The sequence below is a fragment of the Pogoniulus pusillus genome, chromosome 13 (assembly GCF_015220805.1).
Source record: "Pogoniulus pusillus isolate bPogPus1 chromosome 13, bPogPus1.pri, whole genome shotgun sequence".
NCBI lineage: Eukaryota > Metazoa > Chordata > Aves > Piciformes > Lybiidae > Pogoniulus > Pogoniulus pusillus.
In genome coordinates this window covers 20,412,088-20,438,469 of record NC_087276.1, presented here as the reverse complement: position 1 = coordinate 20,438,469, position 26,382 = coordinate 20,412,088, and the positions used below count along the sequence as shown (strand labels likewise).

Sequence of the window (26,382 nt, the reverse complement as noted above, 5' to 3'; positions counted from 1 at the left end):
CAGAATTCACTAATCAGAAACAACCTGCTCCCCTACAGCTTCTCCTAGCTGAATCAGCACACAAAAAACAAGTAAGCTAAACAACTGCCCAGTGTCTCCATACAACAATGGCAACTTGAGATTTGCAGCCCAGGTTCAGGAGCAAGAGAGTAAGAATTCAGTATAGGGGAGAAGCATCTACAACTGGGAAAGCTTTCAACACTTCTCAACCTGTATTTTGGTGGGGGCTGCACTCACCACAAAGTCAGACATGGCCAGATTCTACCCTAAATAGTGATCTTCAGCAATATCCAGTCTCACCTGATCATCTCTGTCCACCTGACAGCCTCCTGGAGCTCCATCAACCTCTCTTTGTACTGGTTGCGCTCCATCAGAACCCGGGCCATTTCCACACGGGTGAAGCGACGGCGCTGAGCAATGGGAATGTTGTCCTGCAGGGGGGAGGAGCACTGCTTCAGCCCACAAAAGATGGAAGGGGATTGATGTTAGTACAGGGCAAGTCAGGAGACAGAAAGACATATTTGTTAGTTCTCCTTTTGTTGTGTTTGATTATCCTCTGGTTTCCCCAGGAGAGGTGCCAAACTACTGCCCACGGACCTCTGGAGTGTTCTGCAAACCCATGGAAATTAGATCAGAAACACCACCAAACTGAAAGCCTCACACAGGACGATTGCCAGCAAAGTGCCTCAATAGTCTGCAAGAAACTATGAGAACTGACAGTGGTTCGCTGATGCAGAAATTTTGAAACCAAAATTTTAGTCTGTTAGCAAATCCAGTCACAAGCAGCAGGGAGCAAGCACCATGTAATGCCATCTGTCCCCTCAAGAGGACTAGAAAGGTGTTCTGTTACTACACACTGATAAAGGCCAGGGTACAAGGAACAAAAGAAAAGCCTTTCCTTCTTTGGTGACACAACCTGGCCTTCCAATGAGGGCACACAGCAGCTTTGGGTTAGGAGGCAACAATGAGATTCTGTTTGTCTGTTTTGAGGAGTGGAACATGAGAAGAACATGGCTAAGCATCTTGGGGAAAACATCTGTCCAAAAAGAAACCACAAGGGTTTGGAGAAATCACTACTAGGAAGTAGCACCGGCTTGTGCCTGGACTGTGTCAATTCTCAAACTCAGCCTGCTGAAGGCTGGAATAGAGCAAATGAACCAAGTCTCTCTCCAGCCTCTCTGGACTGAGAGTAAACCTGTATGACCAGGCAGAATCAAGCAGTGCATAAACAAAAATTAATTTTACACACTTAAAACCAAATCTAATAAAATGTAACCCCCTCAAATCTCCTGTCAGTTCAGCTTAAGAGAAATTCAGTCCTCATCAGCACTTTGCAAACACAATCTACCTAAACTCTCAACAGAACAAGTTCACCTCGGTTAAGACAGGAGGATGAGGCTAAACTGAACCTGCTCCAATACTTTTGACAAAGTAAGCACATACTGAAAAGCTGTTTATCTAATCCCTCTCCTGGCAGAGGGATGTCTACAAGGAAAATCTTTGTTACTGCTTTATTTTGCTGTCACAGAAGAACAGTTCGTGAGCCTCCTCTGCCTGTAGCCTGTAACAGACAGCACTAGCTTGTGTAAAGGAAATGAGACAAACAAAAAAACCCACAAGACTGAGATCATAGAACTAAAAGGCAGTTACTGTTGCAGGGCTAGCTGTGTAACATGGATTTCACTGCACAATACCCTCACAGCTTACTGCTTCACTGCCAACACCGAGACAAGCTCTCCTGGAGGAGCTTTGATGACTGTAAGACCCTGAGAGAAACCACACTGCACACGAGACAGTAATTTGAACTTGGGGAGAACCAGATGAAGCAGGAAGGTCTTTGCAGAAACCACATGGTGTCAGCTGGTCATCTTTGCCCAGCCACGACTGGGGAGTCCTATGAAGAGCTAACTTCACAGCATCTGTCCACTAGCAATGCTCAGCAGCAACAACACAGCTTGGCAGCTCTGCCCTCACAGCTAACAGAGGCAGATTGATCAGTGCATCAGAACTCAGACATACGAGGTGATACAGAGTAAGTACATAAGCCCCCTTTCCCCACAGGCATTTTAGTAATGTAATATACCAATTCTGTACAGAGATAGCTGCTTACATCCTCCACCTCCTCTTTGGGTTCTCGCCGGGCAACAATCGCTTCAGATTTCACTCTAGGAAACAGGAAGAAAGGCATCAAACCAGCAAGTGACACCATGGCCCTGGGTGTTTTGGGAGGAAATCCGTCCATCTGCATGCATCACAAGGAAATGTTCCCCAGCTGTGAGCTAAGAGTACAAATAGGAGGTGCTTCTCTGTTATTCTTCCTCCTGTCACACATCCTGCCACTCTGGACAGCTTCACCAACTCCACTCACGTGTCTCTGCAACACTTATGTAAGCATCAAAATACTGACCACTGGAACAGTCCAGCCAATTTCTATTCAGAGCCATAATCTATGTTCAAACGTTTGATGAGATCTTAGCCATAGAAAACTGAACCACTGCTAGCACTGAAAATGTTGGTTTAAGTTCTCCTTCTGGGCTGCTTCTGTTTTCAGTGCAATGTAAAAGGCCTCTAACGTGAAGCAGAGAACATCAGACTCATGCTAATGAAATACTTAAGAAAGCTTTTAATTTCAAGGTGCAGTTGTGCAGTCCATGTCAATTACAAATAAATTTATTAACAGTAAGGATACTGCAGAAAAATAAATGCTGCCTCCCTTTCCTAAAACAGCACAGATGCCAGCTAAAAAGCCCCTGTCTCTACTGCACTAACAGGTTATATACATTGTGAGAGGCTTAAAAAGTCATTTAAAAAATCAGATCTATTTCCACTATTGTAATTTCAGATATTCTAAACAGTCTGTGATACTTTTGGTGACTTGGATTACAGAGGCCACTTTCCAGCGTCATCTGAACTGAGACAGAGTCATCCCAGCGAAACAGGCAGATGGTCACTGGGTAATTCTGCTGCATTTTGCCCCATGGGGCAGCTTTGCTTTGCTTGTGAAATTGCCACAAGCTTTGCTAGGCATTTGGGCTTTGGCTTGTCTAGTTTGAATGGAAAATAAGAAGTGGGATCTCTCCAAATGCTCTCTGCGTAGGATCTGAAAACCTCTTCTGCTTCTTCTTCTCATTCTTAATGTGAATAAGCAAACAGTTAAAGATTTTGGCATTTAAATATTGCTTGCGGGAATCTGGTTTAGCTCTTTGATTACATGAATGGAGATTCACTTCTCTAAAAGCTGTCTTGCCTGCTGCAAGAATCAAGCTTTTGACAGTTCCTTACAAAACTATTTGGTCTCAAATTCCCTTTTTCAATTTTTTTTTTGCATTTCTAAGTGAGACTCTGAATGCTTCACATCCAGAAACCTGCATTTGCAGCTGCTGCTGCATGATCCTAAGTCTCAGGAGGGTTTTCTAGGGCTTGATAAACCATTTCAATTCACTAAAAGTATTTCAGCCACCATCAAGCCTTTGTGTTCTGTAAGGTACTTCTGAATTCCAATGCTAAACTTCATGAGAGAGACTGAGTAAAACCAACAGAGGAGGTAAGGCTATCGCCCATGTCTTCCCAGTTTCTGGGGCAGCATGTGAGCCACTCACCTCTTCAGCTCCTCCTCCAGCTCCTTGACTCTGGTTTCCATTTTGGCTTTGGCCTGCTTTGTTGCTTCAAGCTCTCCCTTCAGCACCTCTTGCTCTCCAGACAGCTGGTCCACCTTGGCAATCAAATCATTCTTCACAACGTTCAAAGCATTTCTTAAAGGTGTGAAAGGGACAATAAGCAAAAATGTGCAAACCCAGCAGCTGCCCATAAGAGAGATCTGAAACTAAAGCCACAGGCACTACAAGGAAAGCTGAACCAAGTGTATTTAACAATTCAGCCCATCTGTAACACAATAGAAAGGTAGATTCTGGAAAGGAGAAGTTGCAGAAGAACACTGAAATCACAATAATCAGTTGAGATTTGCCCAATCCCACATACTGACTGACAGGCCAAAACCTCCCTAAGAAGATGGCACAATACTGCAAAATGCAAGTGTAGGATAACCTGAAACCTGCATAAGGTTCAGACCTGTTTTTAAGAGGATGGAGATCTGAGGCATGCCTTTTTGAACTGCTAAAACAACCTGTAACTGTAGATAACTGGATGATGGTGACATAAATAAGTATCTCCAAGCAGCTCCAAAATATCTTAGCATCTTTAAAATCAGCAGCTTCTCATCATAGTGAGTTCTCCAACTCTGTCCTGGAAGTGCTTTGCCTCCCTCTTCCTGGCTGCTTAGCTTTAGTGTCTGGTTTGCCAGCCTCTCTCTCAAAAAAAAAGTCCACTGTTTGCTTCTGTTTCTCTTTCATCCATTATTAAATCTTTGAAAGCTCTTCTCTATAGTAAAGAACTTTTCAAATAGCAAACTCTGCAAACAAGAACCAGCACATGCCCAGAGACTTCACCCAAGTGCCTGTGGAAAGGGAAGAGGGAAGTTGCTCAGCAAAGCAACTCCTCTTCTACAACTGAAAGATCAAGAAGTATTTAAGAGAGACAAATGAGTAAGCCTCTCTGAGGCAGGAGTTCTGGTCAAGACTCACTTTAAGATGCCATTTCATTTCTAACTAGGCAGGCAGTTCAGAGCACACAGTGGTTCCTTACTTGGTCTCCAGTAGCTGCGAGTTCTCCAACAGCAGATTCCCCACTTCTTTGCCCATTCCTGAAAAGAAAGGCCAGGCAATTATCACTTGCTCTCCTACAAATATGAAACTTGTGTGGCACTGCCTGACTCATGCTTGAGGAACAGAAATCACTTTTGTTAGGCCTCCCTAGGCTTCTGTGTTCTGCTGTGGAGAGTGGAGTGCCTCTTGCTGAAAGACCGTGCAGCACAAGCAGAGACACTCTTGTATCCTTCTGTAAAGAGCCCAAATGCAGAACTAACGTCTTACCTCAACTTTCAGAGACTCCCTTGAGAGAGCCAGAGAGGACAGCTTCAATAATGCCAATCAGAGGAAGTCAAGTCAGTAACCTCTGGCTAAGGCATGAGCTATTGCAGCCAGGTTTTACCATCACTTATACAGACAGAGGCAGAAGTTGATGTGCTTTCCAGAGGACAGCACAACACCACCCAAACTGCTGGCCACATGTGCACATCAAGTCATTTTCTTTCTTTCTTAGTGTAAGCCAAATTTTCTGTTTCTCAAGACAGATTTGGGATCCTGGTTATGACCAGTTTCACACACATGAAAGACTTCCCATTATCAGACTTTTACCAGAGGAACTCTAACAGGACTTTAGATTGTCCATTGCTCTACCTACCTTTAACACTTCTCATAGAACCACAGAACTGTAGGGCTTGGAAGAGACCTCTAGAGATCATCCAGTCCAAGCACCCTGCCAAAGCAGGATCACCTAGGGCAGGTCACATAAGACCTCTTCTCAGGGATGTTTAAAGTCTAAAGTCACTGTTCCATCACTTGGGGCCCACACTCAAGAAAACATCTGCATCAGACACACTGCACTTGCACTGGGGAATTAACAGGCGAGGACTGCAATGTGCAGATTGGGTTGAAAGCACTTTGGAAAATCTGGGGCCAAGAGTGAAGCTCGAATGCACTTTTTTATAAAATCAAATGGAAAGGCACTTAGGGACCAAAAGCACTTCTGGATTGCTTCCTGCTGTCAGGGACTTGCTGGCTCCCAGTATCAGCTTCTGTCTTACACTGGGGAATAAAGGCCACCTGAGAACTAAAGGCAGAGTCCTCTTCCTGTCAGGGCACAGTGCTGAGGGTTGCATTTCATTTCTCACAACCATCAGTGTTTGTGCTGAAGTGCTCTTTGTCCTTGCCCTCTGAACTAGCTCTTTCTTTACAGCAAAGACATCAACAGTTTTCATGATTTGTTATTTGCTCATCAATAAATATTTGCAATAAAATAAAAACAACACAAACTTGAAGTAAATGGAAGTTAGAGAAACATGGCAACATACAAGAAGCAAGAACACATCACAACACTCCAACACATAGATCCTCTTCCCACAGTTAGATGGGATGAATTTATGATGGCAAAAGCAAATTCCCAGCAAGAAAGAGTAAGAAGCAGCATTTTCAAGTACCTTTTGGAAAGTTAGTAGACAGATAATTAATCACTTTGATGTTTCAGGCAACGTGTTCTTTGGGTGCTGTGCCAAAGAATATTACAAACTGAGTGTGTGACACTAACTGCAGTGTGAACTGCAGTGTATTTTGGTCTGCAAAGGTGAATGACCTGTGGGCCTTTCTTTTCTGGCTTGTCTTATGTTGGATGGGAAGACCAAGAAGTCATGTGTTTGTTCAATTATTTTCTTGTTCCTTTTCAGTGATTCTACAAATGATCAAATAAATATCAAGCCAGTAAGATAGTAAAATGGCACAAGGGACATTACAATTGCTGAGGGGCATCAAGGGAAAGAGTTCATTCCTCTTTTTTTTAACTAAATATTTTCCCTTCCCATTCTTGGCTCATCTGTCCCTTTTGTTTTTGGCAGAGTTAAGGAACTCTAGTGAACAGGGTGAACCATCATATCAGAACTAAAGGCTGTACACAGCATCTCAACTACCAGTATCCTCACCACAGCTTCTACCTTATTTGTGTATGACACAGTTACACTCAAGGCTTTAACAGTGAGAAGTCTGAAGGGAAAAGTCTTGCAATAAAAAAATGGATGAAAGCTCCAAGTGCCACAGAACATACATTTTGAGATAACCTTACCCAGGAACAGAAGAAAAAAACAAACACTTTGTAGGCACTAAAATGAGATTTCTTCAGCCCCTTGTGGTGTGGAGCAAACGGAAGACAGGTCTGGACAGAGTGCTGTGTAACAGAGCCCATTCTACACTGTCCACCTCCCATATCCAGGCAAGTAGTGTGAAGCATCAAAGTGGATAATCAGCTACAAGAAACAGAGAAGAATTCCCAAACCACCAGAACTGAGCAGCTGCGTCCTGCTTCTTGGAGAGGTGATACTATCATCACAAAAAAAAACAACCAAACAAAAAAGACAAACCAAGGTAGTAATGCAAGACATATGGAGGGATGTTGAGTGAGTGAAAGAAATTTAGACAAAAAAGCACATAAAAATTAAAAAAAAAGAAAGAATAACCCGAGAAAAGGCCTTCGCCTTACCAAAGAAATCATCCCGTACTATGAGAGCCATCCCATAGGAGAAAGGGAACAGAAAGATGGGGACAAAAGGGAAGAAAGGAAGAGAACAAAAGCAGCCATTAAGTACCAGTCTGTGAACAGCAAAAAGAACAGCTCATCAGCACCTCTCCACCTCTGACACTCAGAGCAGCCTCCCTACACCTCGCTGTGCTGCAGGCTGGGCTGGCAAGGCTGTACAGCTGAGAGGCAGGCTACCCTAGCATGAGCTCACCTGCTCTTACATCTTCAGCTCCCCAGACTACCTATCTCTGGCTTGCCCCTCCCCACAACAAAAGGGGTTCAACAGACATTATGAGCAGGATGAGGGAAGGACAAGGGCAGGAGAACAAAAGGGGGGCTGGATATCAGAAGTTCTCATCTGGCCTTTTTGCACAGGGCCAAACCCAGCTCCACTCTGCAACAAACTCCAACTCAACTTCAGCAGGAGGTTTTCTGAGAAAAGACCACAAAAAGCAGCTTACAGTAAAAATAGTTTGAACAAAAAGAAAAGATCATGCCACCCCTTTCTGTGGTAACCTGAGTGCCATCACCAAGAGGTGCTGGGCAAAAGGAAGTGACAAAACTCATCACCACACAGCACCGTGCTGCCTTTACTGCAGGGAAAACTTCATCCAGTATGCACTGAAATCAAGAGAGATTCCCTTGACTTCATCTGAAATTGCATCAGGGTCCAAGCATATTTTATGGAAAGGTGCAAACCTTTTGACAACAAAGCACAGCCCTCAGGTGGTGAGTCTCTTCCACCAAAAGACAAAACCATCACTTAAAATTCTGCCAGAAGTGCAGTTTCCACAGAAGGCAGAGACTTTGCCACTCTATCAAAAAAGTGTCTTTAATATCACTGCAGCTATTCCAGAAGAGGGCCACACCTAACCCAGAGTGGTCATCACATACACAGAGGGATTCCTCAGTGTGCTCTGCTGAGAGGACAGCAGGAATCTAACTCAGCTGTGTGCCCACTCAAGCTTTGCTCCAAGCACAGCACCTATCCTGCAGGAACAAAAAAAGCACTTTGAGGTCCAAGACCTTGAGTGACAGGCCAGTGTAACACAGTGGAGCAAGCCTGCACAAAGCCAAACAAGAAAAGCTTACTGAAAGGCAGCAGGCATGTGAGCATAGAGGGGGGACATCGTGCTGCTCAGGGCCCCACTGGTGCAAGGCAACCAAGCAAGGCAAAGGTGTGAGAGAGAAGTTTGCAAAGCCAATCGTGTTTGGACAAGAGCAGGGGAGTATCACATGTGTATACCACATCGTTAAACCTCAACAAGGAAAAAAGAAACAAGAAAGGAAACTGAGCAGAGAAGATACACACCTGAGAACTCCCCTATGGGCCATGTCCAGCGAAGCACAGAGAGACAGGGGAAAAAAGGAAGTGAAAAAAGGATCAATCAGTGACTGAAACCAATAAAATAAAATTTTGTTCAAAAAAAATTAACAATGATCCAGCCATTTCAATGTCAAAAGGCATGAAATAGTAAGGACAGGACCTGCCATGACTGTAGATGGCATGACTCTACATACAGGACAAAAAATAAAAGTAAAATCAAGGGAAAGAAACTTGTGGCAGAAGTGCAACCACATGCCTCAGCTAGCCCCACTTTTCCAGACATGAATCTCAGGCAATCATATCTTCCTGGACTGGATAAACCTTTGTTGTCTTTTTATTCAATCATGTACCACTAAATGCGGAACATCTACTTCCCATTACCTTCTCATTTCACCTCCTCTTGTGATTTTAGCAAATAGATCTTCTGACAGTAGATGTGGTCTTCATTGACACTTTAGCTTGCAAAAGGCAGTTAGTTGCATTTAAATACTGAGTGTTTTTTACACAGTGCAGTGCTGGAACTCAGTTGAATAATCTCTTTTCAACCTCTGTACAAAAAATCTACGCAGAAACTTACCGCTAGTATGGCTACATTTCTGTCTTCATCATGGAACTCCTGCTGTTTGAAGGGAGATTTTAATCTCCAAAGCAAATACAGTTTGGCATCCTAAAACTGAAAAGAAGGATCTGCCCATAGTGCATAACCAAACTGCACACTCTCCTTTGCGTCCAGAACCCCTTGAGACAGTGAAGAGCAGTAGGAGTGAGATGGGAGAAGAGGGAATGTACCCAGATCAGGAGGTAAGAATCTGCAGTAGCAAGCAAGTGAACATCCAGGAACACAGCCAGCCAGCGTGCCTAATGCTGCAGGGAGGAAGAAGGGAATTTGGTCTACAACTACCACTAGCAAATAATTCTTCTTGCTACATATTTTTCTTCAGAATGCTTCATGTACAAACTCATGTATGTGAAGCAGTATTAGAGGCTTAGTGGGGAAACCCACACCATTTCATAGTCAGTAATGCCAAAAAAAGAAGAGTGCCAATTTTATAATAAGACATGTTAGCTGCTTTGCAGATACCCAGGAGGAATAAGTAAGGTTTTCCATACAGGAAGCATACTTGTTTGACAGATCCTGCTCAAGGGTAATTTCTGGAAAGTTCTTTTATTTGGAAGTACTTTTTTCTTGAAGAAACTTGAGTCCAAAAAGAGAGAGCATTCTTTGAAGCCTGACTGTCAAGTTTTGAAAGACTTGGGGAAGTATTCCAATTTGAGGCAGGTGAGGTAAACTTCATCAATTCTTCTGATTTACAGACAGAAGTAGCTCCTGAAGCTCCTTAATTCAAGCTGTAAAATGGAAAGCGAGCTGCAGAGTTATAAACTTTGCCAGCTGCCCCTGTTGTCCGAGTATTCAAAGAACACTCACATTATCCTAATTAAGGAAAATAGGAGTTAAGAACAAGCTTGAGTTCTGTCATGAATTAAGGTCTATGTACTCAAGGGTCAAGCACCAAAATGTGGGCTCAGACTGCCACCAGAGGCAAAGCTGCTTGTCTGAGTGCTCTGAAGTTCTAGTCAGGAACATGGAATAGAACTGAACTTCAAGTGTGACAAGCTCCTTCACAATCAGCCCAGACTGACTATAAAAGGGTAATAGCTGCAATACAGACCATAATATTTTCATGAAGTTTAAACTTCAGAAACATAACAAATGGAATTACTTTCTTGCCATTTTCAAGTAATCACTTCATTCAAAGTTAAAATTGCTACAGTGCAAAATCACTGGAGGGAAATTTGGGAGAGGAGGCAGAAGGAGCAACTCGTATCTTTGAATTGTTTGTGTGGGAGAATACTGTAGAAACAAACCCTGTGCAACTACTGCAAATAAAGACAATCCAAACTGTTACCCAACAGTCATCTTCTAAGCAAGCATTGCTAAGCAGGTACACATTTCAGTCACATAATGTCTCAATTCCCATGGCACTTTTTTAACAGCTAGAAAAAAAAAGAAACAAAAAAAGGAAAACCCAAAAAGGAGAAGGAAAACTCCAAAAGGAGAAGGAAAACAGGGGAGGAGAAAAAAGGAAAAAAAAAGGAAAATAAATTAAAGAAAAAAAGGAATTTAAGTGGGTTTAGAAGCTTAATACAGTCATTGTACCAGAGAAAATAAAGTGGTTCTGAACAATATTTTACCTAGCAGATCTGCTCCTTCATCAACATCTCCAATAACCTCAGACCCTGCTGTGGAAAGTTCATGGTACAGAGAGTCCGTGTTGATGCCAAATGCTTTGTTCACAATCCCCTGTGTTGGGCTGTTGTTGGAGGAAAAAAAAAAACAACAGGACAGAACTCATTTTACTCGGCAGCATTTAAGCTGAACCATTTCTTGCTGAAATACTGAGCATCCCAGATCACTGCCAGCAAACCTGAGAACACCTTGCACTTGCTCACCATGGGCCTATTCAACTAGTGAGTGAAAGCAGCCTGAAGGGTTACTTTCTTCTGTAGAGAGTCTGTCCTGGAATGCTTCTTCATGTCAGCAAAATACACTCCATTAAAGGGAAATCAAAATTAATGCTTTCTATTAATATCTTACCAGAGCACATTTCCACCTCTTAGTATCACTGAGAATCTTCCTGCTTTTCTTGACTGTCTCATGGCTCAAAGAGAAAATAGCTGGGAGGTGAGGTAACCTCTGAGACTGTTGTTGCCTCATCTAAAAAAATGTTCTTAACGTGGGTACAAACACTTTTTAGTGCACTGCCTTATACAGAATCATAGAATGGTTTAGGTTGGAAGGGACCTCACCTAGTTCCAACCCCCTGCCATAGGTAGGGACACCTCCCACTGAAACAGGGGAATCAGCAGCAGGAAGATAGGCTGGGCAACTTTCCCATCAGTCTAACAAAGTTCAGTACCACTGAAGACTATCTTGAGTTGCATAGCTTCATCCTTAGATAAATTAAGTTTCAGTGGCAAAGCCTGAGGTTACAAATGGGGTGCATCTGATATTGCAGAGTGTCAGCACATTGCAGGGGAACAAAAAAGTGGTTTTGTTCAATTACAGAAAAATTAAAGCTACTCAGAAATCTGAGAGCACTGGAGTTAGAAAGGGGTGCTGTGACTGCACTGAAATTTATCAGTTTGTGCAGTCTAATGGACAGCACACGCAACAAAAAGCAACCAGCACTCAATGTCCTAACTCAGCTTGAAATCAACCTCTTCAACATTCAACTTTGAGAAGCTCCACATGTCTCAAAAGTATTCTGCTTTTAAAGCAGCAAGCACATTGCTCTGCAGCTGGAGTTACCTTGTGTCTCCAACAGCTTCCAGTCTCACTGTCTGGATTAGAAATTCCTGCCTGCAGAGCTCCCAGTGCAGCAGTCCTCTCCATTCCCTTCTTTCTCTTGCGTTTGACCAATCTCATTGTTTACTTTTGTCTTGCACACACAGAGCTGTGTGGGCTGCCCAGATTCCTCCCGTGTCTGCCCCTAAAAATTGCCCATGCATCCCACATACTCTGAGGGCTGCTTAACTGTATGTGGTTTCGCTGTTGAGAAAGGCATCAGTTATTGATGCTCATCACACCCTGCTCAAAAGTCAGGCAGGACCTCTCCTATTCACACCAGTCAGACTATATGGACTTTTTCGAACAGCTGCATCCTGACCTCAGGGTGAGCCACAGCATCTGTTCCTCACTCCTCATAAAGCCAAGCAAAAGAGCACACAGTGCAAAGTGGCAACCCATACCTGTTACCAGAGCGTTCCAGGCGCGGGTCTTGGCACATATCCAGCTCTGGAGTAGAGTCGATGATGTCCTGCACATCAGACCACTCATCACTGCTACCCATTCCTAGGTAAGATAATACACATGATCTCTAGCGTCAGGACTTTCACAGGATGATGTTCCTGGAAGGGATTTTTGCAGCTTTGAATATGGAGGTTTCAAAGCTCCATGATGTCATGTTTGAAGTCTTAAAATAGAGACAGAAGGTGGCTGACCACCTAAAGTCACAAATGCATCAGAGCAGGCAGACCATAAGAACCCCTGCCCCACCTTCACCGTACCAGAGTGTTACCACAATCACCGACCCAAATCCTCCCAAACATGTCAGAACCAGGAATACTTCATCCATTCAATGAAATTCCAAACAAACTTGTCATCTGTCAGTAAAACTCTGCACTCACCATGCAGCTTTAGCTAAGACTCCACGGTGATTCTCTGCACAGCTTCACCAAGACTAATGTAGTTACAAAGTGGCACTATTTAATTTTGAAACGAGTAATTTTTCAATAGAGACTCTCAAGTCTACAGCTGATTTAGATACCTGTTACACTGACATTCCACTGAAAGACTGATAAGTGAAATCCACTCTGCTTTTTGTATAACCTACAGCCCAAGGCATGAAGAATTTTCTCTTCTTGCCAAGTCACATTTATTTGATACCAAACTGTTCAAAAGCTCAGACTTGCACTTATTCTAAACGAGCACTATGAAGACAGTATCTGCTCAAGCAAGGAATCATTGAAGGATTAAAGACCTAATCTGTAAAGGGCATCAGTCCCTCAGTGATGTTACATGTGAAACTTCTGACCTTTCCAAACAGCCTCAGCAGCCAAATGCACAAAGCCCGTGACAGCCTGGGTTTTGATGTTATTCTCTGAGGCTGGCACAGGCACCAGCTGGAAACAAATACTGTGTCTGAAGACCAAGGGTGACAAAGCAGCACCCATACTTCTCACGCTCATAGCAATAGAAGCTTCCCTCTATTTTGTCAAGCCAGGAAGCCTTTTCTCCAAATACCTTTGAGTACCTTTTATTGGTAGCTCAGCTCTAAGACATGTACATCACTGACAGACATTTTAACCACAGATGCATAAAAAAGCTAATTAAAATTCAACTATCTGTGCTGCTCCTCAGCATGGAGATCTGGTTTTGCATTTGGTGTGAGAAACAGCTGAAAGGTTTGAACATGTACAACTATCTACCTTTAACAGATCCCACAGTATAATGCTTCCACCAAGAAAGAAAGCAGCTTTCATGTGTACAATGACTTCATAGCCACATACAGACAGTCACCCAAGAAAGCTAAACGGCCTTGCAAAGCAGCAACTGTAAAAGCTAGGCTGAGCATTCTCTCTGATGCCAGTACTTCCACGGACTTGTCCTGGCCAGGACCACTGAACACAGCACCATTTAGCAGCTGCCTATGCAGCAGCCATTCATTTTTATAGAGACCCACACTAGTTTCTGAGAGATTGGCATCTGTGACCCTGGGACCTCCTCAGCTGCTAATACGAATACAGGATGGGACTCAGTCGTGACAGCTCTCATTCAAATGCTACCACCTAAAGATGGTACACCTTGGTTTATAGTCTTCATTTGTAAGCAGATAGCTTGTGAACATTAACAGACATATTTCCTCTGTACCACTCAGGAAAAGGGATGATAATCTAGTTCAGATGCTATCTTCAGCGACCTATGCTCATCCCTGTGCTTCTGCACAGATTTTCCCTATTACCTTCGGCTGCTTTTACAGTCCTTTAGAACCTAAGTCCATCACCTCTCAGTGATGCCCAATGACAGGACATTGAGGCACAGGAAGTTCCATGTAAACATCAGGAAAAATCTTTTCACTGTGAGGGTGCCAGAACAATGGAACAGGCTGCCCAGGGGGGTTGTGGAGTCTCCCTCTTTGAAGATATTCAAAATCTCTCTGGACACATTCCTGTATGACCTGCTCTAGGTGATCCTGCTCTGGCAGGGGATTGGATTGGATGATCCTTTCAGGTTCCTTCCAACCCCTAACATTCTGTGACCTGTAAAACAGACCACTTCTCATTTCCCAAGGCTGCTGCAAGTCTAAATACAAAGCAGGCTGGGAGTTGCTCAGATGCTACATTGGCACAGCTGTATTAAAAAGCACAGAAAGTGCCTTTTATGATGTTATTACACCAATTTCTTCATTTAAGCAGCTTGGTGCTAAGGCCTTAGGTGCTAAGGCCTAGGCTTTCCTGACAAGAAATTGAATTATTAATGAACTCCAGGAAGTGGAGAGAAAATAAGTCTCAAAGATTTGGGGGTGTTCTTATATGAGAAATAAACTAAAAGAAAACAGCTTATTCAGCTGAGAAAAACAGCTGGGTATAATTGCTATTTTTAAACACATCAGGGTATGAGATAAACACATAGAAGGGAAAATAGTTGTTTAGCTTGACTGACAAAATTTGGGCACATGAACAACTAGCTATAAAATACGTCCAAATAAATCCAGGCAGAAAAGTGCAATGGAGTTTGTAACTACCAGCTTGTAACTACCATACTGATGAGGTCCAGAGCTTTCCAAAAGCTCAGTTAGTCTAAGATAGGACATGACTGTTCATGAAAGGGGCTCTATGGCATGGATGAATGCCACTGCAAGGGACTGGACTCAGTAACCTATTCCTATCCTCTCTATTTGTGAAACTTCCTATTACTGATGTAAAAATCTGCTACCTAGAAAACTGCTAACAGTCAGCCAATCCTGTCTCCTGTCTCTATCTTTCTGAGCAAGCCTATCTCAAATTCTGTACTTAAGAAGCTGATTAATGCCCTGCTCTCCCTGCCTCCTCCTCTACAGGGCAACATGAGAGCTGGGAAGTCACAACTTCAATGACCAAGCACCCGAGCTTCAGCTTCCATACCTATGCTGACATTCCTCATCTCCTGTGTGACCTGGACTTCCATGTTCCGGCTGTTGCGCTTTTCTCTTGCCCTCTTGCTGCTCTTGCTGGTGCCATTGTATTCGCCAAGGGGCTGGATGCTCTCGTTCAGCGGCGTGACAGCAGCAGAGGGCACAGATGAGGTGGGAGTATTGGACTTGGTTCCAGTGGTGCTCGGTGTGGCAGCTGCTGAGGACTGTCCCGATTCGGACATTTCATCCTGGGGGCACTGTGGTGATTCCAAGGCAGAGGAAGAACAAGAAGGGAAAAGCACAGCTATACATCTCAGTTGCTCTCCCAGCTGTTGGTGCATGGCTGCCTTAAAGCACAATGGAGAATGAGCCTTGCTCGCTGTCCCAGCCGCACATCCAGCACTTGCTGGTGACGCCAGGCACTGCAACCACAACGAAGCAGTGAGTTCTCGTGCTGAACTCAGCAAGCAAATCCCACCTGTGAAAGGACTGACGTCCTTCCTTCTTTACTACTAAACGTGGCTCTTCACCAGTCACACCTGTATGTGTTCTCTTCATCATGCATCTCAGCAAAGCTGGCCTTGTAAGCGCAAAGCACCAGCGGCTCACACTGACTAGAGTGGAAGCTGAAGGGCTTTGGCACTTGCAGTAAGCCAGGGCAGCGTTTCCCAAGACTGGAAGGCATTTTGGATATCACTTGGGAAGGATCTGAAGTGGCCTCTTAGAGGTCTTGGATGATGTCATTATTGTAAGCCATCAACATAACCTGGATGAGAGAACAGCAAAGTGGTTTTGACACTGAACTGCAGAAGCTAAGCGGATACCAAGCCAGGATGGAGACTTTGCTAGCACAGGAGACCTCTGTCCTCGTCAGGCATGGGTCCAGCTTGACAATACAATAGAAACAGGAGTGGTCTCCCCACTTCCAAACGACAGGATGAGACCCAGGACTTTAAAAACCAGAGACTGACAAATTGAAAGGAGATGGATTCCCAGTGTGGAATGTGAAAAATGGCTACCAGCTTTACAGACCTTATAGCCCCATTTCTTGTAATATCACCTCTTGAAAAACATGAAACTTTCAAGGACCTGTCAGGACCTTATACTGAGGCCCTTGTTTGTCAGTTACAGCAGCACTGCTTCACAGCCAGCTAATTAATGTCTTGACCAAAGCTGTGCTCAGTCTCAGACCCAAATGAGATCTCACCATTCCTCATGGCAGCCCACTCTAATTGCTGCCTGCAGGGAGATGCCACATTAATGTGGAGTTCTGTGTGACAATGAGTTGCAATTGGGTGCAGTGATATTCAGCATCAGCACATCCAGACCCAGCTGTAAACATTACTGCTTGCTTCTCCCCTCCTGTGCAAGCACTACAAAGATCCTGATTCTGCTCAGAGGTTGCTTTGAGCCTCCAGACCTTGGAGCTGTGACATATTTTCACTCCAATAATTTGGAAGCCTCTTTTTGTTGTACTAATATTAAACCTCAAAACATGACCAAAAAAAATCTAAATGAGATGAGAGAGAACACTGGGGGGAAAAAACAAAAGGTGACTTAACCCTTTGCAGCCATGGTGGATTTTTAAATCTGGAATCTTAGGAAGATCTTCCTTTAATTAGACTGGCCTCTGTATGCTCATCTTAAAACACCCTGCAGTACACGGCACGGTGGAAGTCAAAGGTTTCAGACTGCATCTGTGCATTTCTATGGCCATTAAATTCAAGTCATATTTTGTGTATAGCTTCTGCATTGTCAGTCCAAACAGCACACACATTCCCAGGTGGTCATTCAAATCGTCTCCCTGCCTATGTGCTGATTTTAGCATCGAGACTGAGATAGGGACTTGGGTTGCTACATGTGAAAACCACACTTCCTTTCTCTGCTTCATAATGTTTTTTCAGGAGCTACTTTCCTAATATGTAAGGGGGAAAAAATCAAATCACGTTTTTGAGAACAAATTTAATCCAGTAAGCCTTTCACTACTTCAGCTCCCCAGTTTGCTTTCTGTGCCATCTACAGTACAAGAGGACGAAGAGTATCAAGTGTAAAGTGCAAACACAAAACCTCTTTCCCCAAGCAGAACCTCTGCTAGATGAAAGGACCCAGAGTTGTTCTCGTGCCTACTCTAAGTCTGTAAGTATAATCAGTGCCCACGAGCATCTCAGCACTGCAAAAGTGATGCCCAGGTGGGTAGGCATGTCATTCCTTGCTCTTAGCAACTAGACGTCATTTAGAAACCCTGCACCATCAGTGTCTGCAGGGCAGTGCCTGTATCAGACACATCCTGTAACTTTTTGCTCATTGACATCACCTGTCCCTTGCTCAGAACACACCAGTGAGGAACTACCCTGGTCTTTCACTTATTCTTTGGTTATACCAGCTGAGTTTTAGACTTACCTAGCAAACATACTTTATCAACCTACCAGCCTGCATTGGAGAACTTCCTTCCAAAGGTAAACACTACTAAGGCACCCTTCTTCACACTCCAGAAGCTCTATTAATGTTTGCTGGACTCATCCTTCTATAGTCCTGAATGCTTCATTATTGTCAAGTATCCCATTAAGATCTCCTCTACAGTGCAGGAGGTGTCCTGAGTCCTCCACAACCCATAGCTCACCCAAAGAGTACTCTCCACAACCACCACTTACCTACAGCCATACCTGTCAACCTCCTAAACATCAACTGTGTAGTAGTGACCTCCAAAATGTATTGCAAAGGCCCAACATTCATAGCAGTCATATGTCACCATGAGAAGCCACAATTGTATGGTTATAACACTGAAAGCATAGTACATAAAAACAAAAAGGTTAAGGACTTTCATCTCCAAAACATTATATAAAATAAAGACTGAACATAAAAATAAAATAATTTCATGACAGCAACTAAACCAGAAAATAGTAACAAAAAGTATATGAGGACACTTAAAATATAACTAAAATATAGTCCCATGAAGAAGGAAAATGAGTCAGAAAAGTCAGGATATACATACTGGGAAGGTGAGTTGTGTGTAGTTGATGACAGTGAAATATCAGAGCTGCTGAAGAAGAGGCAAGGAGTGCATGAGCAGTACTGCTGAGATGTCATTCATGCAGAGCGTTTCAGAAGTGGCAATGCAGTCAGAGAGAGTGCAAGAAGTGTGCAGGAGGGAAATCTCCATTTGAAACTGCAAAACTACCAAGTCAGTCAATCACATCCTTCAATTAGCCCTAGGTTTGCCCCAAACTCTTAGGAAATGCTCCATAACACTCTACCCCCTTCCAAGGCTTCCACAGCCTAAGCACTCTAACTCCACCCTACCACTTAGCCTCTGGAACCCAGCATCCCATTTCTGAGTCTCCTAATGAGCTCTAACACACATCCCAGCACTACCTATCAAATACATTTGGAGTAGCACACTTCTACTTCTGCACAAAGCTTTTTTGCAACCAGAAATGGAACCTTTTGCCTGACACCACCAAATCTCCTGCAATCCACTCAACTTCTTTCACAAGTTCTACAATGTTAAATTATAAAGTCACAGAATGGATCAAGTTGGAGGGGACCTCAGAAATCATCTACTTCAATCTCCCCACCATGGGCAGAGATGCTTCTCAACTGGACTCAGCCAACCTAGACTTGAACAGCCCCAGAGTGGAGGCATCCACAACCTCCTTGGCCAACCTACTTCAGCGTCCCACCACCCTTGTACATAAGAACTTCTTCCTATGATCCAGTCTAACCCTGCTCTCCCTCAGCTTCAAACCATTCCTCCTTGTCCTGCCTCTAGACGCCCTTATGAAAAGTCTCTCTCCAGCCTTCCTGTAGGCTCCCTTCAGACATTGGAAAGCAGGTCTCAAGCCACCCTGAAGTCTCCTCTTCCTCAGGCTGAACAAGCCCAGCTTCCTCAACCTATCCTCAGAGCAGAAGTACTGTTTAAAGAATTACACCTTAGCAAGTCTTTAGAAGATGGATCTAACCTCAGAGTCCTACAGCTCTTCTCTAAAAATTAACCCCTGCTGCACATGCCTGGCTGCTGGAGAGCTTAAGGGCACATTCACACCAGAGTGTGCAGCACTGCACATTGGTCTCTGTGTCCTTGCAGCAGTGTTGTGTTGGCATGGCGCTAGTCTGAAGGAACACATTCATGCTCTATCTTCATTTCCATCATCTTCAGTTACATCATTGCACTGAGGCATTGCTATTCCTGAGTTCCAGCCAGAGCTCTCCAAAGACTGCAAGATCCAACTGGCACTTCGCAAGTTGCTACATTCCCCAAACTTCTGTGCCTCTAACAGTGCAGCAAGGGTTGGGGTCCATGAATAGTCTCCACCTTATCCAAAGGTCTTGTTTTTGGATTTCCAACTTCCATGACAGCAAAGGGTTGACAAACACTAACGTTTATGCCGTGCTAGGCCTGGCTTCTTCATAAAGGTAGAGCTAAAAAAGGAATGCTGCTGCTTTGAATTTCTCATGTTATGCATCAAAGAAGCCTTCCCTGCAGAGTCACTCAGGCCAATGTACCATTAATGCAACCTGGAGACATGTAGAATAGGTACAATGGCAAGTCAGCTTTTTTATTTCCTTGTTGTTTTTTATTTCCCCCCTCTCTGCTTTTACTGCCTTAATGTACAGGATTAGCGATTTGTAACTTCTCACAAGGTGACATATAAAACACTTGATGTTCTGCAAATTCCAGGGAGAGAGAAGGTAAATTTTATCCACTTCTAAAGCAGACCAGAAGCTCTGTGAACAATGCCAGGCACTCTCAGGCCTTTCACCAGGTGTTTGCAGAACATCATTCAAAGAGAGAACTGAATTTGCTTGGATCCTGAGCACAAAGACTTTGAGAGTCTGCAAGTACAGCTCATGGGAAATGTAGGTCACCATGCATAGTCCACACTGTGAACAACTGAAGTGACCTGTACAACATCTGGGTCTCTGAACTCAGACCAGTCTCTGAATGGCAGGACAAGCAACAGGCAGAACCATGCAGTTGCTTCAGCATAGTTCAGTGCTGGTTTTCCACAAACCCCAGTGCAGGAGGCAGAGTACTGAAGGCGGACAATGCAAGCCTAGAGTGACAATGACATACAGGAGGAACTAAAGACCTTTAAGCACAGTGCAAGACGTGGGCATCTAGAGAGGTTCAGGAGAGCAGAGGATTTAACTGAACACAGAAAGGCCAGAGCAGCGATCAGTAAAAAAGGACAAACACTGGAGAGCAAGTGCAACCCAATGTCTGGTTCCAAGTGAGGTGCAAAAGCACTGCTCTTCTCAAGGAGGGGAGAGGAGACAGGTTCTGCCACTGTTTATAGCTTATTTGCAAGAGGAAAAGCCAAGGATTTCTCTTCCCTAAATCTCTCTCTCCCCACACATTCCTCTCAATCTGGGGCCAGCCAAGTAAAGGAGATTATGACTGAGATAAGAGGCATGAGAAGTAGTGTCAAATCCCTCCCACACCATACGCCAGATCTGCAAAAGACTCTTGTCCCACAGTACAGCTACCAAGGGAGCAGACACACAGCAAGGAGAGGCTGCAAAGGGTTATGGACACAGACTGGTCTCCATCTTAATGAAAACATGGAATGCTATTGACAGCAGGAGAGTGTGAAATCCTTGCTCCATGATGGTCTATAAAACCTTGTAGCTGGAGTTGGACTGCAGCTGGCCGAGGTCACTCAGGTGCCAGTGGTCCAGTGTGGGGATGATCTTGGCCCCTATGTGCCCACGTACCATGCCATCTGCCAGAGGGAAGACGTTCAGGGAGTTAGGCCGTTCCTTCCTGCTGAAGAGAGAAGCAGAGGGGAACCAATCTGTTAGCCACTTACAAGTGCTCAGAGAAGCAAACCAGCATGCTAGCTGATGTGAAATAGACGTCACTGCAAACTGAATTGCATCCCTTCCCCTGACACAGCAGCTGTGTAAACACCCAGGTCCCACAACCCCACAGTGTCCTCTACTCAGACCCACTGTGTATACTGCTAGAGCCATGCCTCTTCCTGAGGCGACTGAGAGGGAGAGGGTCCAGTGATCTAACAGGCACAACTGACTTCTCCATCAGTATGAAACATTCTGAGGGGATGCAAAAGTGCAAGGACCCATCAGTGAATCTAAGTCAGGATGTCTACTGAGAAACAAAGGTACTATAGCAAAACAACCCAGAGCAAAAACAAAGCTCCCATAAATCCTGAAGATGTCATCCCCAGGTCTGGCAAAGAGGATTTTAAGTAAGAGTTGTCTGCATGGCAGTTCTGTACATTTCCACCCCAAATCTGGTTAGCTCCAACAGCAGAAATCAGATGGTTTTGAATCACTTCCAATGCTAAATAAGAAAGTGTTTGTGCTCTCTGATCCTCTCTTGAGATCCGTGTTACAATGCACTCAAACTGCAGAAATTAAAGGTGTAAATGAAGGCATCTTTCATACTGCCAGATGGCTTTAATTATGTTTTTTCCTCAACCTTCTCTTTCTGCCAATTGCAGGTGACTAGCTAGCTGCAAATTTTGTTCTGAATATACATGCTGGCAGAGATTTTGAGGCCAAGTTCCAGTGGGAGAAAACCCAGAGCAAGCTCAGGAGATAGCAAAGGCTGCCGCAGCCTGCCTAAAGCAGTAAGTGGTTTGGTGTCAGAGAAGCAGGGACAGAGCACATCTCTATTTAGGGGACAACCCCAGCAGCCTCTGCTAGCTGGATCCCAGTGGACCTGAAGACATTAACTAACCTTATCTTCTGTGTGAAACGCACCCCAAAAGGGGTACTTCACCATCTCCTGTACTGGGCTCCACTTTCTGGTGTGGGGTAATGAAACCTACCCCTCTGTACACCAGTATTAGTTACAGCAGACCTTCACGTGCCTTTCGGATTAACAAAGTGTGATGGTTTGAGGCTAACTGCAGTATTTTAATGAGAGAAATTAGATCATCTGTTGTGAAAAGAAAATAATGATGAAGTCTGTATCATTCACTGCTTTTGCTGAGATGGATAAAAAGCTAAAATGTCAACAATTTGTCCCACTCTGGCCTGTGACACTTTTCCCTTTCGTTTCTCCTTCAATTTGCTCTAATCTCCCTCCTCTAATCTTGGCTAATGTTAAGCTTTGCTGGCTGTTTTGTTTGTCTGTCTGGGAAAGCAGAGGGAGAAAAGAGGGGGTAGCTTTGAGCCCCTTCTGGGCAGTTTTATTTGTCTGGGAGGGAGTCTGGATTTCTGTATTATTTCTAATGTGTATGTAAGTGTAAATATTTGTAAATAGAACAGAATGGTTTAGGAAGCGACCTCAAGGATCATCCAGCTCCAACCCCCTGCCATAGGCAGGGACATCTCCCACTAGAACAGGTTGCTCAAGGCCTCATCCAACCTGGCCTTGAACACATCCAGGGGAGGAGCATCCACAACCTCCCTGGGCAACCTGTTCCAGTGTCTCACCATCCTCGCTGTAAAGAATCCTTTCCTAACATCTAGTTTGAATCTCCCCTCTTCCAGTTCAAATCTATTACTCCTTGACCTGTCACCACAATATATACTGTGTATATGTGCTTGTAAATCTTGCTTTGCTGTAAATACAGCTTCATCTTACTTCCAAGACGTCTGAGCTAGTCTGGTAAATTTCAACAGGGTGTGCAGGGAAAGTTCCTAACCCATCACACAAAGTTAAGATGCAGCAGTAAGATTTACCTTTTCCTCCATGACTGGCGATGACTGAAGGGACAAACAGAACAGCCAGACAGAGCAGCAGCCGCACAAAAAGCAAGACAAAAGAACAACCATTAGAGAGCAGAGGTCATGCAGACATGCAGCCCTCCAACAGACACAGTGCACTGTACCCACTGCCCCTCTGCAGTGGGGGGAGATACTCAGCCCCCGCCTCCCCAACAGCTCTTGCACAGACCTCTCCCAAGTGGCTGGCACAGACTCTCGGTGTACTTACGGTCTTAGGCAAATCTGCACCTCTGTGCAGTCCACAGATGAAAACCAATAAATGCATCCCAGCCTGCACACCAGCCCATGGGAAACAACGCCCATGTCTGCCCCCTGCACATCAGTGCAATACAGGACACAAGTACTGATGTTCATTCCCATCCAGCTGAGCAGCGACATAAATCCTGCTTGGGCACAAGCAGGTACAAACAGGGCTAACCATACACGCAGGCTGACAGTGGTAAGCTTGGAGTGAAGTAAGAAAAGTCTCATTTCCCACTGGTCATGGGAAAAGCCCCATGAGAGCCCTTCACAGACAGACAGCATTTCTTGTTTTTTTTCTGTCTCCAAGTTGACCAGCAGTATGACACTTCAAGGGGTGAAAGAGGGATTTCTCTAATAAGAAGAGGCAGTTCTAGATCAAAACTTTGCCCTTCGGACTGGAGAAGGGCAGTCTTGCAGATCTAACCAGTAATACCTTCCACTGTGCATCACTGTGATAGATGGTAACATAAAGTCACAAATCATATTTGCTTACTGAAAGGTAAGGAAGGAGAATTTCATTAAAGTCAATTTCTACCATCCAGTTCAACTCAGATTTGGCAGGTGCATACACGAACAGCCCTTGAAAAGAGAGAGTCTCTAGACATGATTTTGCCTGCAGCACTTTTCTATTTTACTGTCCAGGTCCTTCCACAGATAAATTCTTATTTACAGAAGAAGAAATAGGAAGGCAAAATAAGCCTGACATGTAACAGAGTTCAGCTGTAACACAAGGATCAGATGATGTTTTGGGAGCTCAATGTGGATTTCCAGAACGCAAAGGGGAGAGAAGGATGAAGTATCACAGAATCACAGAATTATTTGGGTTGAAAAAGACCTCTAAGATCATCCAGTCTAACCATCAACCTAACACGACCACATGTCCCCAAGTGCCATGCGCACACAATTCTTGAACATCTCCAGGGATGGTGACTCCACCACCTCCCTGGACAGCCTCTTTCAATCTTCCACTCTTGAAGAAAAAAAAAGCACAAAACTTTCCTCATCTTCAGCCTAAACACCCCCAGCACAATTTCAGTCCATTTCCTCCCTGGTACCAGGGAGAAGAGATCAACCTCCACCTGGCTCCAACCTCCTCTCAGAGAGTTGTAGAGAGCAGTGATAAATAATTCTAGTTGCAGAAAACACAGTAAGACTAAAATCTGGCTAGTGTATAAAGATTAATGTCTCCCACTACTGCCTTTCCATCCCTCAAGCACCTTTCATTGATAAGGTGGAGCTGAGTCTCTTTTTCTCTCCCTTTTTATTTCTCAAAATAGACAGGCAGAAGATTTGCAGTCTGAATTCTGTCATTACCAGAGCAATCCAATCCAGCAACAGGGAGCCACAGAAGGCAGAGGGTAACTGTACATCCTATGCCAAGACCTGAGATTTCCCTGCTATTACATCACCCCAAACCAACTGACAAAAGCCAACTGACCTCAACACATATCCTCACTCATCCTTCCTTTAATCTCAATACATTTATTTATTCTTAACTGCAAGTCATTTCACTTACTTCATCTTCAAACTTTGCTCAGTGCTCTTTTGCATTTCCTCATCCCAGCCACATGCTACTTCTGCAACCTTCACAGCTTTCCATTGATTTGTTTCCCAGTATTTTCAGTCTCCATGTCTTTGCCCACACTGCCCCCTGCACTATAGCCTGATGTGCCATCCTGTGTTAGCCCGATAAAAGATGCTCAGTCTGAGCAGATTATGTATTATGTTATCTACCACTTCTCTAACCACTATTTATGGAACATAACTTCTACTTCACACCCCATGGGCAACATTACTACTCTAGAGTATCATCAGAAGTGTTGGGTGCCTTCACACACCAGTTACAACTACATGTATCTGTACCGCTATCAATGTAACTGCAACTGTGGAGCTTTACCTTTCTCCTAAAACTACAAAACCCTAGTTCTTCTCTATGCTGAATTTTCTTCCTACCACTGCCTTCTTTAAGCAAAGGCTGGTTCTTACTGGTTTGGTATTCTTAAAATGGGTGGAGGGGGCAGGAAATCAGCTTCTTGAGAGTAGGTGGGTATACTGGGAAACAGACATACACTGAGGTTCCCTTGAGGGAACAGGAATAAAAACCCTGTAACAGCTAATGTGATTGTTACAGTTTTGCTGGATACCACACACACACATGCAACACCTTCATCCATTTTATAGACAAACCTTTTAGATGCCACCTGACAATACAAACATATTTTCCAGAGGCCACCCATCAGTAGCAGCACGACAAAGCCTATGCTTTGTACCAGAACACACAAAGCTCCTTGCAATCAAGCCTCAGTAAAGAAGTACTCACAACTCAAACACAACCCTCTGCAAGCAGCTTCAACTACAATCCATGCCAGATGGCACTCCACTTTGTAAGTTCCTGGATGGCATACATGACATGGAGAGGTTATGGTCCTACCTTCTCCCAGGTAGACTACCCTCGGTTTGATTATTTCCCCCAACTTGCTGCTGCATCTTGGATCGCTCGATGTGTTCCACATAGGTCTGGATCATCTGTGAGGAGAGAAAAAATCCATGAACCAAACAGAGAAGACTCATCTTCTGTTTTTGTTTGATGTTCTCCAGTGTCTATTTCAAACTCCCTTTCTTTTTTTGCACATCATCTTGTCTTTGCTCTTGTCTTCTAAACTGATGATGTAAGCGAAGAGATTCATCTGATAGAAAATTTGACAGCAAATTGTGCTGGAAATTACTTAATCTTGTCACAGCAGAGCCATGAAAGACCACATCTGAAAACAATTTAAGATGTGTCCTGGAGGCTCACTGGCAGTGGGAAATAAGGTAATGGGACACTACTGACAGAACCACAGAAGAGCTGAGGCTGAAAGGAACCTCTTGGGGTCCACCAGGTCTAACATCCCTGCTCAAACAGGACATGTGTAGGTTGCCCAGGACTGTGCCCAGGTGGCTTCTGAATAGCTCCAAAGATGGGAGACCTCACTACATCCGTGGGCAATCTGTGTCAGTGCTTGCCACCCTTACAGCACAGTCTCAGAAGGAGCATTCTGTGTTCAGTCTGTGCCAGCTGCCTCTGGTCTGGTCACAGGACACCACTGAAAAGGGCCTGGCTCCATCTGCTTCACACCTTCCCTTCAGATATTTCTAATGTTCCCAACATTCAGAAGCTGTATCACAGTATCACAGTATCATTAGGGTTGGAAGAGACCTCACAGATCATCAAGTCCAACCCTTTACCACAGAGCTCAAGGCTAGGCCATGGCACCA

General features: G+C 44.2%; 1 protein-coding gene across 25 annotated transcripts in view; it reads right to left on the bottom strand.

The window, feature by feature from the left end:
• Window positions 1-26,382, bottom strand: part of MAPK8IP3 (mitogen-activated protein kinase 8 interacting protein 3) — a 63,965-nt gene that overhangs the window by 20,032 nt on the left and 17,551 nt on the right. For 2 of the 25 annotated variants that reach the window (XM_064153360.1, XM_064153371.1), the window contains exons 4-15: window positions 25,556-25,650; window positions 22,837-22,860; window positions 20,806-20,950; window positions 15,194-15,440; window positions 12,260-12,362; window positions 10,703-10,821; window positions 8,495-8,506; window positions 7,144-7,161; window positions 4,642-4,699; window positions 3,600-3,752; window positions 2,084-2,165; window positions 301-452 (exon numbers count right to left, since the gene is read on the bottom strand). In XM_064153360.1, coding sequence (XP_064009430.1) covers window positions 301-452; window positions 2,084-2,165; window positions 3,600-3,752; window positions 4,642-4,699; window positions 7,144-7,161; window positions 8,495-8,506; window positions 10,703-10,821; window positions 12,260-12,362; window positions 15,194-15,440; window positions 20,806-20,950; window positions 22,837-22,860; window positions 25,556-25,650 — 1,208 coding nt within the window. The remainder of the gene's footprint in view (window positions 1-300; window positions 453-2,083; window positions 2,166-3,599; window positions 3,753-4,641; window positions 4,700-7,143; window positions 7,162-8,494; window positions 8,507-10,702; window positions 10,822-12,259; window positions 12,363-15,193; window positions 15,441-20,805; window positions 20,951-22,836; window positions 22,861-25,555; window positions 25,651-26,382) is intronic. The other 23 variants (XM_064153374.1, XM_064153385.1, XM_064153361.1 and 20 more) reach the window with 22 other exon arrangements.